The sequence below is a fragment of the Heterodontus francisci genome, chromosome 5 (assembly GCF_036365525.1).
Source record: "Heterodontus francisci isolate sHetFra1 chromosome 5, sHetFra1.hap1, whole genome shotgun sequence".
Taxonomy (NCBI): domain Eukaryota; kingdom Metazoa; phylum Chordata; class Chondrichthyes; order Heterodontiformes; family Heterodontidae; genus Heterodontus; species Heterodontus francisci.
In genome coordinates, this window is record NC_090375.1 from 6,195,343 (window position 1) to 6,213,024 (window position 17,682).

At 46.5% G+C, this 17,682-nt stretch overlaps 1 protein-coding gene across 10 annotated transcripts in view; it reads right to left on the minus strand.

Moving 5' to 3' along the window:
* The window catches only part of LOC137369700 (anion exchange protein 2-like), a 405,213-nt gene that overhangs the window by 155,838 nt on the left and 231,693 nt on the right, over window positions 1–17,682 (minus strand). For all 10 annotated transcript variants that reach the window (XM_068031052.1, XM_068031042.1, XM_068031050.1 and 7 more), the window contains 2 exons: window positions 16,622–16,851; window positions 15,809–15,939 (listed from right to left, as the gene is read on the minus strand). In XM_068031052.1, coding sequence (XP_067887153.1) covers window positions 15,809–15,939; window positions 16,622–16,851 — 361 coding nt within the window. The remainder of the gene's footprint in view (window positions 1–15,808; window positions 15,940–16,621; window positions 16,852–17,682) is intronic.

Below are 17,682 nucleotides of genomic sequence, written 5' to 3' on the forward strand. Positions count from 1 at the left end.
AGGGAATGGGGACCTGAGGGCAGACTCAGCTGGGACAAAAATCAGAAATGAAAATGGAAAGTGGAAAATTAATGGATGAGTCTGGAAGACAGGAAAAGAGGGGCAGTGCTCAAGGGTATTTATTTCAATGCAAGGAGTATAGCAAATAAAGCAGATGAGCTGAGGGCACAGATAGACAGAAACGCGGCTTAAGGAGGGACAGAAATGGCAGCTCAATGTTCCTGGTTACAGGATTTTCAGAAGTGATTGGGAGGGGGAATAAGAAAGAAGGGAGAGTGGCAATTTAGGTCAAGGAAACTATTACAACTGTGAGGAGGGATGATATGTTGGAAGGTTCATCGAATGAAGCCATATGGATTGAGCTAAGCAACGAAAAAAGGGCAGTCACACTACTGAGAGTGCACTATAGACCCCCAAACAGTCAGAGGGAGATAGAAGAGCAGATATGTAGGCAAATCTCTGAGAAGTGCAAGAACAATAAGGCAGTAATAGGAGGGGACTTTAACTACCCCAATAATAACTGGGATAGTTTTAGTGGCCTAACCATCAGCCTCAAGAAAACGAACATCATGGGACAGGACGTCAGTAATGCTCTGTCCATCAATATCGGCGACCACGCTCTGGAACTGGTTCAAGAGTTCACCTGCCTAGGCTCAACTATCACTAGTAACCTGTCTCTCGATGCAGAAATCAACAAGCGCATGGGAAAGGCTTCCACTGCTATGTCCAGACTGGCCAAGAGAGTGTGGGAAAATGGCACACTGACACGGAACACAAAAGTCCGCGTGTATCAAGCCTGTGTCCTCAGTACCTTGCTCTATGGCAGCGAGGCCTGGACAACATATGTCAGCCAAGAGCGACGTCTCAATTCATTCCATCTTCGCTGCCTCCGGAGAATCCTTGGCATTAGGTGGCAGGACCCTATCTCCAACACAGAAATCCTCGAGGCGGCCAACATCCCCAGCTTATACACCCTACTGAGTCAGCGGCGCTTGAGATGGCTTGGCCATGTGAGCCGCATGGAAGATGGACACATTGTACAGCGAGCTCGCCACTGGTATCAGACCCACCGGCCGTCCATGTCTCCGCTTTAAAGACATCTGCAAACGCGACATGAAGCCCTGTGACATTGATCACAAGACGTGGGAGTCAGTTGCCAGCGATCGCCAGAGCTGGCGGGCAGCCATAAAGGCGGGGCTAAAGTGTGGCGCGTCGAAGAGACTTAGCAGTTGGCAGGAAAAAAGACAGAGGCGCAAGGAGAGAGCCAACTGCGAAACAGCCCTGACAACCAATTTTATCTGCAGCACCTGTGGAACAGTCTGTCACTCTAGAATTGGCCTTTATAGCCACTCCAGGCGCTGCTCCACACACCACTGACCACCTGCAGGCGCTTACCCATTGTCTCCCGAGACAAGGAGGCCAAAGAAGAAGAAGTTTTAGTGTGAAAGGAATTGAGGGAGCAGAATTCTTGAGGTGCATTCAGGAGAAGTTTTTTGCCCAGTATGTAGCAAGTCCAACAAGAGAGGGTGCAGTTTTAGACTTAGTTTTAGGAAATGAAGACGGGCAGGTGGAAGGAGTGGCAGTGGGAGAGCATTTTGGTGGGAGTGATCATAATTCAGTCAGTTTTAACATAATTATGGAAAAGGACAGAGATAGAACAGGAGTTAGTGTTGTCAATTGGGGAAAGGCCAATTTTACTAAACTGAGGAGTGATTTAGCGAAAGTGGACTGGAAACAGCTACTTGAAGGTAAATCAGTGTCAGAACAGTGGGAGGCATTCAAATGGGAGATTCAAGGGGTTCAGAGTAAACATTTTCCCACAAAGAAAAAGGGTGAGGTGGCAAAATCTAGAGCCCCATGGATGTCGAGGAGCTTACAGGGTAAGATGAGGCAGAAAAGGAAAGCTCATGTCTGACACCGAGAACTCAATACTACAGAAAGCCGAGAGGAATATAGAAAGTGGAGGGGTGAAATCAAAAAGGAAATTAGGAAAGCAAAGAGAGGGCATTAAAGAATATTGGCAAGCAAAATCAAGGTGAACCCAAAGATGTTTTATCAATGCATTAAGAGTAAGAGGATAACTAAGGAGAGTGTAGGGCCCATAAAAGACCAAAAAGGTAACCTATGGGTAGGAGCGCAAAATATTGGTATGGTTCTTAATGAATACTTTGCGTCTGTCTTCACAAAAGAGGGGGACGATGCAGATATTGTAGTTAAGGAGGAAGAGTGTGAAGTATTGGATGTGATAAACATAGGGAGAGAGGAAGTATTAATGGGATTAGCATCCTTGAAAGTTGATAAGTCACCAGGGCCAGATGAAATGTACCCTAGGCTGTTAAAAGAAGCAAGAGAGGAAATAGCAGAGGGTCTGACTATCATTTTCCAGTCCTCACTGGATACAGGTGTGGTGCCGGAGGATTGGAGAATTGCTAACGTTGTACCTTTGTTTAAAAAGGGAAGGATAGACCAAATAATTACAGGCCAGTCAGTCCAACCTCAGTTGTGGACAAATTATTGGAATCTATTCTGAGAGACAGGATAAACTGTCACTTAGAAAGGCACAGGTTAATCAAGGATAGTCAGCATGGATTTGTTAAACAAAGATCACGTTTGACCAACCTGATCGAATTTTTTGAAGTAACAAGGACGATAGATGAGGTTGGTGCAGTTGATGTGGTCTACATGGATTTTAGCAAGGCTTTTGACAAGGTCTCATATGGCAGACTGGTGAAAAAAATAAAATCCCATGTGATCCAGGGAAATGCAGCAAGGTGGATACAAAACTGGCTCAGTGGCAGGAAACAAAGGCTGTTGATGGGTGTTTTCGTGACTGGAGGGCTGTTTCCAGTGTCGTTCCGCAGGACTCAGTCCTGGATGCCCTGCTTTTTGTGGTCTATATAAACGATTTGGATGTAAATGATCAAGAAGTTTGCAGACGACACAAAGATCAGCCGTGTGGTTGATAGTGAGGAGGATAGCTCTCGGCTGCAGGAAGATATTGATGGTCTGGTCAGATGGGTAGAAAAGTGGCAAATGGAATTTAACTTGGAGAAGTGTGAGGTGATGCATTTGGGCAGGTCAAACAAGGCAAAGGAATACACGATTAATGGGAAAATACTGAGAAGTGTAGAGGAAGTGAGGGACCTTGGATTGAATGTCCACAGATCCTTGAAGGTAGCAGGGCAGGTCGATAAGGTGGTTAAGAAGGCATATGGAATCTTTTCCTTTATTAGCCGAGGTATAAAATACAAGAGCAGGGAGGTTATGCTGGAACTGTATAACTCATTGGTTAGGCCACAACTTGAGTACTGTGTGCAGTTCTGGTCACCTCATTACAGAAAGGATGTAATTGCACTAGAGAGGGTACAGAGGAGATTTACAAGGATGTTGCCAGGACTGGAAAAATGCAGCTATGAGGAAAGATTGGATAGGCTGGGGTTGTTCTCCTTGGAACAGAGAAGGCTGAGGGGAGATATGATTGAAATGTACAAAATTTTGAGGGGCCTGGATAGAGTGGAGGTGAAGGGTCTATTCACCTTAGCAGAGGTCAGTGACGAGGGGGCATAGATTTAAAGTGATTGGTAGAAAAATTAGAGGGGAGATGAGGAAAAACCTTTTCACTCAGAGGGTGGTGGGGGTCTGGAACTCACTGCCTGAAAGGGTAGTTGAGGCAGAAACCCTCAACTCATTTAAAAGGAGTCTGTATATGCACCTCAAGTGCTGTAAGTTGCAGGGCTACAGACCAAATGCTGGAAGGTGGGATTAGAATAGGTGGATCGTTTTCCAGCCGACACAGAATGTGCCTTAAACTTTCTATGATTCTAAGCCACACACCATCCTGACTTGGAACTATATCGCTGTTCCTTCACTGTCGCTGGATCAAAATCCTGGAACTCCCTTCCTAACAGCACTGTAGGTACACCTACATCCCAAGGACTGCAGCGGTTCAAGAAGGCAGCTCACTACCACCTTCTCAAGGGCAATTCGGAAAGGGAAATTAATGCTGGCCTTGTCAGCAATGCCCACATCCCATGACTGAATATAAAAAAATCACTAGAAGCCAAAGCCAGAGAAACAGAGCGTTCTGGGAGCTGGGAGCGGTGTAAGGTTAGTAAGTTAAGAGATAGGCAAAGGGCTGGAGGAGGTTACAGAAATAAGGAGGGGTGTAAGGCTGGAGATTACAGAGATAGGGAGGAGCAAAGTCGTGAAGGGATTGAAAACAAATGTGGGCATTTTCAATTTGAATTCAATGCAAGTCAGTGAACGCAAGGATGATGGATGAACGGGACTTGGTGCAAGTTACGACACCAGCAGCACACTTGTGAATGAGCTAAATTTTAGAGAGGGTCGAACACAAGAAATTGGAGCAGGAGTAGACAATATGGCCCATCAAGACTGCGCCGCCATTCAATACGATCATTGTTGACGAACATGGCTGAAGCCTAAGGGCTTCAACTCCACTTTCCCGCTCGCTCCCTATATCCCTTCATTCCCTGATAAACCAAAAATCTGTCTATCCCAGCTGCAAATATATTCAACGATGGAACATCCACACCCTCTGGGGTCGAGAATTCCAAAGATTCACAATCCTCTGAGTGAAGTAATTTCAAGTCATCTCAGTCCTAAATGATCAGCCCTTTATCCTGAGACTGTGCCCCTGTGTTTTAGATTCCCCAAACAGCGGAAATAATCTCTCAGTGTCTACCCTATCCAGCCCCTTCAGAATCCTGTATGTTTTAATGAGATCACCTCTCATTATTCTAAATTCCAGAGACTATGGGCCCAATTTACTCAACCTCTCATCATAGGACAACCCCCTCATCCCAATCTAGTGAACCTTCACTGTACTGCCTCTAATGCAAGTATATCCTTTCTTAGATATGGAGACCAAAATTGCACACAGTATTCAAGATGTGGTCTCACCAAAACCCTGTACACTTGTAGCAAGACTTCCCTATTCCTGTACTCCAATCCCCTGAAATAAACGCCAACCTGCCATTTACCTTCCTAATTGCTTGCTGTACCTCCATGCTAACTTTCTGAGTTCCTTGTACAAGCGCACCCAAGTCTCTTTGAACATCAACACTTACCAGTTTCACATGTTTTAAAAGGTAGGAGGCCAGCAAGGAGCACTGGAATAGTCAAACCTGGAGTTAACAACAGCGTGGATGAGGCAGCAGCAGAAATGGGCGATGCAACAAAGTGAATCCCTGGACTGTGTACTTAGCTGATCTCAGTAGGAAGTCATAAGGATCCTACGAACGGCTCCATGAGTGTTTCTACCATTGGCTGGCCTCACAGCTGTTGTCCGATAGGGAATTTTTTCTTATTCATTCGTGAGATTTGAGCGTCAATGCCAAGGACAGTATTTATTGCCCATGTAAAACAGAAAATACTGGAAATACTCAGCAGGTCTGGCAGCATCTGTGCAGAGAGAAACAGAGTTAACGTTTCAGGTCAGTGACCTTTAATCAGAACTGGCAAATGTTAGAAATGTAATAGACTTTGAGCAAGAGGAAAGGCGGAGTGGGGGGGGGGGCGGTGAAGAAGAAGAACAAAAGGGAAGGTGTGTGATTGGGCAGAGGGAAGAGAGATTAAATGACAAAGATGTCACAGAAGAAAGGCAAAGGGAATGCCAATAGTTGTATGAAAAGACAAAGCCTTAATCTAGAGAGTGTTAATGGCAGAATAATGAACAGCTCTGTCCAATAGTAAAAACCTGAAAAACAAGTTTACAACAGGCACATGGTTAAAAAATAAATAGTATAGAATAAAATAAAATAGGCAGTCATGTTGTGAAATTATAAAACTCAATATTGAGTCCAGAAGGCTGTAGTGTGCCTAATCGGTAGATGAGATGCTGTTCCTCGAGCTTGCGTTGATGTTCACTGGAACACTGCAGCAGGCCCAGGACAGTAACGTTTGCATGGGAGCAGAGTAGTGAACTGGAAGCTTCTGGTTGCTTGCCATTTTAACTCACGCCGTTGAGTTCAACAATTTCACAGCATGACTGTCTTTTTTATTTTATTCTTTTTTTTAAACCATGTATCTGTTGTAAACTTGTTTTTCAGGTTTTTGCTTTCGGACAGCGCTGTTCATTCTGCTGCCTTTAGCACACTCTCTGGACTAAATGCTTCGTCTTTTCATACAACTATTAGCACTTCCTTTGCCTTTGTTCTTTGACATCTTTCTCATTTAATCTCTCCTGCCCTCTGCCCAATCACACATCTTCCCTTTTGTTCTTCTTCCCCCTCCCTCCCCCTTTTCACTTGCTCAAAGACATTTCTAACCTTTGCCAGTTCTGTTGAAAGGTCACAGACCTGAAACGTTAACTGTTTCTCTCTCCACAGATGTTGCCAGACCTGCTGAGTTTTTCCAGCACTTTGTTTGTATTTCAGATTTCCAGCATCCACATTATTTTGCTTTTATTTATTGCTCATCCCTAATTCACCTTTAGAATCACAGAACTGTTACAGCATAGGAGGTGGCCATTCGGCCCATCGTGTCTGCACTGGTTCTAATGAGCATTTCACTGAGTGTCATTCCCCTGCCTTCTCCCCATAACTCTGCACATTCTTCCTTTTCACATAACAGTCTAATTCCCTTTTCAATGCTTCAATTCAACCTGCCTCCAACACGTTCTCAGGCAGCACATTCCAGACCTTAATCACTCGCTGCGTGACAAAGTTTTTCCTCATGTCACTTTTACCAAACACTTTAAATATGTGTTCTCTCATTCTCGATCCTTTCACGAGTGGGAACAGTTTCTCACTATCTACTCTGTCCAGACCCCTCATGATTTTGAATACCTCTATCAAATCACCTCTCAGCCTTCTCTTCACCAAGATAAACAGTCCCAACCTCTAAAATCTATCTTCATAACTGTCGTTCTCCATCCCTGGAACCATTTTCGTGAATCTTTTTTGCACCCTCTTGAAGGCCTTCACATCTTTCCTAAATGGTCTGAGGTGCATTTGTTTTAATGCAAGAAGTGTAGTAGGTAAGGCAGATGAACTTAGGGCTTGGATTAGTACCTGGGAGTATGATGTTATTGCAATTACTGAGACTTGGTTGAGGGAAGGGCATGATTGGCAACTAAATATCCCAGGATATCGATGCTTCAGGCGGGATAGAGAGGGAGGTAAAAGGGGTGGAGGAGTTGCATTACTGGTCAAAGAGGATATCACAGCTGTGCTGAAGGAGGGCACTATGGAGGACTCGAGCAGTGAGGCAATATGAACAGAACTCAGAAATAGGAAGGGTGCGGTAACAATGTTGGGGCTGTACTACAGGCCTCCCAACAGCGAGCGTGAGATAGAGGTGCAAATATGTAAACAGATTATGGAAAGATGTAGGAGCAACAGGGTGGTGGTGATAGGAGATTTTAATTTTCCCAACATTGACTGGGATTCACTTAGTGTTAGAGGTCCAGATGGAGCAGAATTTGTAAGGAGCATCCAGGAGGGTTTTCTACAGCAGTATGTAAATAGTCCAACTCGGGAAAGGGCCATACTGGACCTGCTGTTGGGGAATGAGCCCGGCCAGGTGCTTGAAGTTTTCGTAGGGGACTACTTTGGGAATAGTGATCACAATTCCGTAAGCTTTAAAATACTCATGGACAAAGACGAGAGTGGTCCTAAAGGAAGAGTGCTAAATTGGGGGAAGGCCAACTATACCAAAATTCGGCAGGAGCTGGGGAATGTAGATTGGGAGCAGCTGTTTGAAGGTAAATCCACATTTGATATGTGGGAGGCTTTTAAAGAGAGGTTGATTAGCGTGCAGGAGAGACATGTTCCTGTGAAAATGAAGGATAGAAATGGCAAGATTAGGGAACCATGGATGACAGGTGAAATTGTGAGACTAGCTAAGAGGAAAAAGGAAGCATACATAAGGTCTAGGCGGCTGATGAAAGACGAAGCTTTGAAAGAATATCGGGAATGTAGGACCAATCTGAAACGAGGAATTAAGAGGGCTAAAAGGGGTCATGAAATATCTTTAGCAAACAGGGTTAAAGAAAATCCCAAAGCCTTTTATTCATATATAAGGAGAAAGAGGGTAACTAGAGAAAGGATTGGCCCACTAAAGGACAAAGGAGGAATGTTATGCTTGGAGTCAGAGAAAATGGGTGAGATTCTAAACGAGTACTTTGCATCGGTATTCACCGAGGAGAGGGACATGACGGATGTTGAGGTTAGGAACAGATGTTTGATTACTCTAGGTCAAGTCGGCATAAGGAGGGAGGAAGTGTTGGGTATTCGAAAGGGCATTAAGGTGGACAAGTCCCCAGGTCTGGATGGGATCTATCCCAGGTTACTGAGGGAAGCGAGAGAGGAAATAGCTGGGGCCTTAACAGATATCTTTGCAGCATCCTTAAACACGGGTGAGGTCCCGGAGGACTGGAGAATTGCTAATGTTGTCCCCTTGTTTAAGAAGGGTAGCAGGGATAATCCAGGTAATTATAGACCGGTGAGCCAGACGTCAGTGGTAGGGAAGCTGCTGGAGAAGATACTGAGGGATAGGATCTATTCCCATTTGGAAGAAAATGGGCTTATCAGTGATAGGCAACATGGTTTTGTGCAGGGAAGGTCATGTCTTACCAACTTAATAGAATTCTTTAAGGAAGTGACAAAGCTGATTGATGAGGGAAGGGCTGTCGATGTCATATACATGGACTTCAGTAAGGCGTTTGATAAGGTTCCCCATGGCAGGCTGATGGAGAAAGTGAAGGCGCATGGGGTCCAAGGTGTACTAGCTAGATGGATAAAGAACTGGCTGGGCAACAGGAGACAGAGAGTAGCAGTAGAAGGGAGTTTCTCAAAATGGAGACGTGTGACCAGTGGTGTTCCACAGGGATCCGTGCTGGGACCACTGTTGTTTGTGATATACATGAATAATTTGGAGGAAAGTATAGATGGACTGATTAGCAAGTTTGCAGACGACACTACGATTGGTGGAGTAGCAGATAGTGAAGGGGACTGTCAGAGAATACAGCAGAATATAGATAGATTGGAGAGTTGGGCAGAGAAATGGCAGATGGAGTTCAATCAGGGCAAATGCGAGGTGATGCATTTTGGAAGATCCAATTCAAGAGTGAACTATACAGTAAATGGAAAAGTCCTGGGGAAAATTGATGTCCAGAGAGATTTGGGTGTTCAGGTCCACTGTTCCCTGAAGGTGGCAACGCAGGTCAATAGAGTGGTCAAGAAGGCATACGGCATGCTTTCCTTCATCGGACGGGGTATTGAGTACAAGAGTTGGCGGGTCATGTTACAGTTGTATAGGACTTTGGTTCGGCCACATTTGGAATACTGCGTGCAGTTCTGGTCGCCACATTACCAAAAGGATGTGGATGCTTTGGAGAGGGTGCAGAGGAGGTTCACCAGGATGTTGCCTGGTATGGAGGGTGCTAGCTATGAAGAGAGGTTGAGTAGATTAGGATTATTTTCATTAGAAAGATGGAGCTTGAGGGGGGACCTGATTGAGGTGTACAAAATCATGAGAGGTATAGACAGGGTGGATAGCAAGAAGCTTTTTCCCCAGAGTGGGGGATTCAATTACTAGAGGACACGAGTTCAAAGTGAAAGGGGAAAAGTTTAGGGGGGATATGCGTGGAAAGTTCTTTACGCAGAGGGTGGTGGGTGCCTGGAACGCGTTGCCAGCGGAGGTGGTAGACGCGGGCACGATGGCGTCTTTTAAGATGTATCTAGACAGATACATGAATGGGCAGGAAGAAAAGAGATACAGACCCTTAGAAAATAGGCGACATGTTTAGATAGAGGATCTGGATCGGCGCAGGCTTGGAGGGCCGAAGGGCCTGTTCCTGTGCTGTAATTTTCTTTGTTCTTTGTTCTAAAGTGCGGTGCCCAGAACTGGACACAATACTCCAGCTGAGGCCAAACTAGTGTCTTATACAAGTTCAATATAACTTCCTTGCTCTTGTACTCTATGCCCCTATTAATGAAGCCCAGGATACTGTATGCTTTATTAACCGCTCTCTCAACCTGTCCCGTGGCCCCTTTAGAATTGTGCCCTTTATGTTATATTCTCTCTCCATGTTCTTCTTACCAAAATGTATCACTTCACATTTCTCTGCATTGAACTTCATCTGCCACCTGTCTTCCCATTCCACCAACTTGTCTATGTCCTTTTGAAGTTCTACACTATCCTCCTCACAGTTCACAATGCTTCCAAGTTTCGTATCATCTGCAAACTTTGAAATTGTGCCCTGTACACAAGGTCTAGGTCATTAATATATATCAGGAAAAGCAAGGGTCCCAACACTGACCCTTGGGGAACTCCACTACAAACCTTCCTCCAGCCTGAAAAACATCCATTAATCACTACTCTTTGTTTCCTGTCACTCAGCCAATTCCGTATGTTGCTACTGTCCTGTTTATTCTATGAGCCATAACTTTGTTCACATGTCTGTTGTGCAGCACTGTATCAAACACCTTTTCAAAGTCCATGTACACCACAGCAACTGTACTGCCCTCATCAGAAGGTGGTGGTGAGTTACCTTCTTGAACTGCTACAGTCCATGGGGTGTAGGTACACCAAAAATGCTATGAAAAAGGGAGTCCCAGGATTTTGACCCAGCAACAGTGAAGGAATGGCAATATAGTTCCAAGTCAGGATGGTGTGTGACTTGGAGGGGAACTTGCAGGTGGTGGTGTTCCCATGCGTCTGCTGCCCTTGTCCTTCTAGTTGGTAGAGGTCGTGGGTTTGGAAGGTGCTGTCGAAGGAGCCTTGGTGAGTTGCTGCAGTGCATCTTGTAGATGGGACACACTGCTGCCACTGTGCATCGGTGGGGGAGGGAATTAATATTTTAAGCCGTAGATGGGATGTGAATAAAATGAGTTGCTTTATCCTGGATGCTGTTGAGCTTCTTGAACGTTGTTGCAGCTGCACTCACGCAGGCAAGTGGAGATTATTCCATCACACTGCTGATTTGTATCTTGTAGATGGTTGACAGGCTTTGGGGAATCAGGAGGTGAGTTATTTATTTATTTATATATAGATACAGCACTGAAACAGGCCTTTCGGCCCACCGAGTCTGTGCCGACCATCAACCACCCATTTATACTAATCCTACATTAATCCCATTACCCTCTCACATCCCCTCAATTCCCCGACCACCTACATATACTATTTACAATGTCCAATTTACCTATTAACCTGCAAGTCTTTTGGCTGTGGGAGGAAACCGGAGCACCCGGCGAAAACCCACGCAGTCACAGGGAGAACTTGCAAACTCCACACAGGCAGTACCCAGAATCGAACCCAGGTCGCTGGAGCTGTGAGGCTGCAGTGCTAACCACTGCGCCACTGTGCTGCAGAATTCCCAGCCTCTGACCTGCTCTTGTAGCCACAGTAATTTTCTGGTCAATGGTGACCGCAGGAAGTTGGTGGGGGATTTGGTGATGGTAATGTCATTGAATGTCAAGGGGAGGTGTTACTTGTGCGACACAAATGTTACTTGCCACTTACCATCTCAAGCCTGAATGTTGTCCAGGTCTTGCTGCATGTGGGCACAGACTGATTCAGTATCTGAAGAGTTGCAAATGGTACTGAACATTGTGCAATTATCAAGAAACACTGCCACTTCTGACCTTATGATGGAGGGAAGGTCATTGATGAAGCAGCTGCAGATAGCTTGGGCCTAGGACATTACTCTAAGGAACTCCTGTAGTGATGTCCAGGGGCTGAGATGATTGACCTCCAACAACCACAACCATCTTCCTTTGTGCTAGGTATGACTCCAACCAGCAGAGAGTTTCCCCCCTGATTCCCATTGATTTCAGTTTTGCGAGGGCTCCTTGATGCCACACTCGGTCAAAATTGCCTTGATGTCAAGGGCAGTCACTCTCACCTCACCTGTAGTGGAAACGGTGTGAGCTTCTGGTGGGAGGCGATCAAACTTGGCAGTTGTGTCACTGTCTGTCCAGGCACTACATGAAGAACACTGACCTAGACAGGCTAGTAGACAGCTGTCAATTACTGTGCCACAGAACGAGAAAGGAGGCAAAAAGAGCAGGGTTAAATGCTGAAAAGGGAGCAGCTGCAAGCATGAGGGTGAACAACTGAGAGAGAACGGGGAGGAGAGAGACAAAAAGTGAGCTTGAGGGGGTCTTCGAGCTTTTTCTGGAGAACCAGGGGATGAAGCCCTGGGAGAGAGCACAATTTATGAGGAACAGATCTGGTGTGTCTTCTGAAATGAACAGCACCATGTCCTGGCCCACGCATACCTGCCAGGCTGCAAGACTGAACACCACTCAAACTCTAGCTGGATGGACTGTCACTGCCCACCTCCATCACCAACAGACATGGGAATAAACTGCAGCTCCACCTCTACCCTTATAGATAAGATGCTGACGAACAGAATCTGTAATCTGCTGATCTTCAACTGATTGCAGCAGCTATGAGGTAAATGTCTCACTTGTTGTAATGTTTATTGTCCAGGTTAGAGTCCAGAACTGCCACATATAAAACTGGTTCTGAGGAGGGACGGTGAGGGGACGGAGGGTAAGAGGATGGAGGAAGGGGGGAGGGGGTGAAGGGAGAGTTGGAAATGTAGTCAATTAGCTCTCAGCTTCACATAGGAAATGGAGTTAGAATGATACAGCACAGAAGGACCATTTGGCCCACTGTGCCTGTGCTGGCTCTTTGAAAGAGCTCTCCGATTAGTCTCACTCCCCCCTGCTCTTTCCCCAAAGCCCTGTAAATTTCTTCTTTTCAGGTATTTATCCAATTCCCTTTAGAAAGTTATTATTGAATTTCCTTCTTTTCAGGCAGTGCATTCCAGATCACAACAAAGCGCTGTGTAAAAATATTCTCACTGGCCCTCTGGATTTTCATACATCCCCACATTGCCAAGTTCTGGGAATCTCTCTTCATAATACAGAACACAAAGTTCCCTTTCTTTGCGATTCAACACAAGAAGAACGTAACTTGATTTTCTCCTTTTTAACAGGTTAAGTGGGTCCTTTATGAAACATTGCTTCCAAACTGTGGAGACTGCAGCTCTCAACATAAGGTAGGAGTAATACACCACATTCAACACGGTGATAAACCACAGCCACCATGCTGTGTTTTGTGCATAGGCCAATTAGTCTAACCTCCCCTGGCCCCGCTCTTTGCCCATAGCTCGGAAAGTTTTTCCTTCTCAAGCATTTATCCAATTCCCTTTTGAAGGTTACTACTGAATCTGCTTTCAGTGCCCTTTCAGGCAGTCGCCCCTCTGGTTCTGTTGTCAATCATGTTCTCAAGACTGCACCACCCTCATCTGGCACTGACCCAGCACACGCCACATACCGATATGCCCTATGGCAGAGGCGGGAACGGTCACCTTGGAAGCGATGCTTTTTGCTGGCAGGGGAAGATGCAGGTCAATGAAAGCTGTGTCCTTGGATCAAACTGGAGGCCCAGAGCTGAGCAAAATTTCACTAGCGGCAGGTGTCATCTCTCCTTATGATCAACATATGCTGGGGATCACACACGCCAGTGGTCATTACAGAGCACGGACAGCAAGCATCAGGTCATTCGACCGTGCGAATATGTCACTGTCAATGAGCCCAGTACAGCTGACCAGCAACACAAGCCTCACAGGCCCTGTACAGACCAATACGGAAACCTCACAGCCCCTGTACAGACCAATATGCAAACCTCACAGCCCCTGTACAGACCAATACGCAAACCTCACAGCCCCTGTACAGACCAGCAACACAAGCATCACAGCCCCTGTACAGACCAGAAACACAAGCCTCACAGCCCCTGTACAGACCAGCAACACAAGCCTCACAGCCCCTGTACAGACCAATACATAAACCTCACAGCCCCTGTACAGACCATCAACACAAGCATCACAGCCCCTGTACAGACCAGCAACACAAGCCTCACAGCCCCTGTACAGACCAGCAACACAAGCCTCACAGCCCCGGTACAGACAAATACACAAACCTCACATTCCCTGTACAGACCAATACGCAAACCTCACAGCCCCTGTACAGACCAATACACAAACCTCACAGCCCCTGTACAAACCAGCAACACAAGCCTCACAGCCCCTGTACCGACCAACACAAACCTCACAGCCCCTGTACATACCAATACACAAACCTCAGCCCCTGTACAGACCAATACACAAAGCTCACAGCCCCTGTACAGACCAATACACAAACCTCACAGCCCCTGTACAGACCATTACACAAACCTCACAGCCCCTGTACAGACCAATACACAAACCTCACAGCCCCTGTACAGTCCAATACACAAACCTCACAGCCCCTGTACAGACCAATACACAAACCCCACAGCCCTGTACAGACCAATATACAAACCTCACAGCCCCTGTACAGACCAATACACAAACCTCACAGCCCCTCTACAGACCAATACCCAAACCCCACAGCCCCTGTACAGACCATTACACAAACCTCACAGCCCCTGTACAGACCAATACCCAAACCCCACAGCCCCTGTACAGACCAATACACAAACCCCACAGCCCTGTACAGACCAATATACAAACCTCACAGCCCCTGTACAGACCAATACACAAACCTCACAGCCCCTGTACAGACCAATACCCAAACCCCACAGCCCCTGTACAGACCAATACACCAACCTCACAGCCCCTGTACAGACCAATACCCAAACCTCACAGCCCCTGTACAGACCAATACACAAACCTCACAGCCCCTGTACAGACCAATACACAAACCCCACAGCCCTGTACAGACCAATACACAAACCCCACAGCCCTGTACAGACCAATATACAAACCTCACAGCCCCTGTACAGACCAATACACAAACCTCACAGCCCCTGTACAGACCAAAACCCAAACCCCACAGCCCCTGTACAGACCATTACACAAACCTCACAGACCCTGTACAGACCAACACACAAACCTCACAGTCCCTTTACAGCCCAATACCCAAATCCCACAGCCCCTGTACATACCATTACACAAACCTCACAGCCCCTGTACAGACCAATACACAAACCTCACAGCCCCTGTACAGACCAATAACACAAACTTCACAGCCCCTGTACAGACCAATAACACAAACTTCACAGCCCCTGTACAGACCAATACACAAACCTCACAGCTGTACAGACTGATACACAAACCTCACTGCCCCTGCACAGACCAATAACACAAACCTCACAGCCCCTGTACAGAACAATACACAAACCCCACAGCCCTGTACAGACCAATATACAAACCTCACTGCCCCTGCACAGACCAATAACACAAACCTCACAGCCCCTGTACAGAACAATACACAAACCCCACAGCCCTGTACAGACCAATATACAAACCTCACAGCCCCTGTACAGACCAATACACAAACCTCACAGCCCCTGTACAGACCATTACACAAACCTCACAGCCCCTGTACAGACCAATACACAAACCTCACAGCCCCTGTACAGACCAATACACAAACCTCACAGCCCTGTACAGACCAATATACAAACCTCACAGTTCCTCTACAGACCAATACACAAACCTCACAGCCCCTGCACAGACCAATAACACAAACTTCACAGCCCCTGTACAGACCAATACACAAACCTCACAGCTGTACAGACTGATACACAAACCTCACTGCCCCTGCACAGACCAATAACACAAACCTTAACCCCTGTACACCTTGACACCAGTGGAAAAGAACAGCAGGAGAAGCAATGGATCCAGTATCACCCATTTCACATGAGCACCAAAGGCTATTAGTGGATCTATACACTAACAGGAAGTGGTGTTCAGGAGGGAACATAAATGTTGGCAAATCCTGGCACTTACAATGGCATGTTGCGCTGACTGACCGTCCCTGGCTTGATGTGGACAGGCTGTGCGGCATGATGCTGTGGGCTGTGGTCAGGTGGATGTGGGAGCACGGAACTACTCTCTGACTCCTCGTCAGACACAAAGAACTGGAAGAGAAGAGGAGAAAGGCATCAACAATGAATCAAGAGTCATCTGTGACCAGAGGACAGAGACCTGCTGCCACTACTCTCCAATCTGAGTCGTGAACTCTTCACCCAATTCCTGGCTAGTGATAGGGCCGAGCATCTCAGACACGGATCAGGAATCTTGGCTCATTCTATCCCTCCCTAAATTGGAGCAACTCCTAGAATTATACAGCACATAAGTTCATTGTGCTATCCCATTAATCCCACTCTCCTACTCGTTCCCCATAGCCTTGCAAATTTCTCCTTTTCAGGTGCTTATCTAATCCTTCCACGGCCTCTTCAGGCTGCACACTCCTGTTCCTAACAACTCACTGCGTAAAAAATAAATCCTCATCTCCTCTGATTCTTTTACCACTTGCCTTAAATCTGTGTCCTCTGGTTACCAATATTCCCGCCACTGGAAGCAGTTTCACCTTATTTACTCTAAACAAAATCCTTCATAATTTTCAATACTTCTAAAAACAAATTTCCGATTAAGCTTCTCTGCTCTAAGGAGAACAATCCCAGATTCTCCAGTCTCTCCACGTAACTGAATTGTTGCTCTCTTTCTGCAGCACCTACACTGAACCTGGGACCCCCATGGCTTGTGGGACTCAGGACCACCTTCCCTGTTTGCCTCCACAGACAGTCTCGCAGTTCTCACCTGAACATTGCACACAACATCCGACTGGACGGTTTCCTCCGTGGGCCCCTTCTTCTCCTGTGCGCCACTGGTCTGTTCCTCCTCTTCATCCCCTTCCTCTATGGTGGGAGCGCCGACGGGAGAAGAGGCAGTCTTCTTGCTCTTCTTCTGGCTGCTTTTCTTCCTCCGCCCGTCCGATGGCAGGTGCGTGGAGAGCGGGTGGTGGGTGTGAAGGGAGGAATGACGATGGTCTTTTGAAAGAAAAGAGAGAGATTACATTAAAATAAAGACTTGCATTTATACAACACCTTTCATATCCTCAGGACACCCCAAAGCACTTTACAACCAATTCAGTATTTTTTGAAGTGCAGGCACAGTAAAATGTGGCAGCCAATTTGCACAAAGCAAGATCCCACAAACAGCAATGTGACAGTGGCCACATAATCTGTTCTGGTGATTTTGGTTGAGGGATAAATATTGGCCAGGACACTGAGCAGAACTGCCCTGCTCTTCTTCTAATAGTGCCATGGGATCTTTCATATCCACCTGAGGGGGTTGATGAGGCCTCAGTTTAACGTCTCACCTGAAAGATGGAACCTCTGACACTGCAGTACTCGCTCAGTACTGATTATGTGCTCAAGAACCTATATTTATAAAGCTTCACAGCACGGTTATGAAACAAAATTTGATGCTTCATGACATAAGGAGACATAGGACTGGTGATCAAAAGCATGGTCAAATGTAGGTTTTGAGGAGCGTTTTAAAGGAGGAGAGAGAGGTCGAGGCGGAGAGGCTTAGGGATGGAATTCCAGAGCTGAGGGCCTCAGTCGTTAAGGCAGGGCCGCCAATGTCCCCGAGTCTCAAATCCTGACACACATTGCCCAGTACCGCACACCACTGAAGGCCTATTGGGTGAGGCAGTTAAGTGTACCCAGAGGTGCTGCCCAGTGATAAACTGCTTCCTCCAGGACACGAGAAAACTTATGTACTCTCCCTGCAGAAAAACGAATCCAATATTTGCATGATGAGGGGTGGTCCTGCCTTCTGCAGCACCCACACTTGGCAGCTGTGGCCAAACACCG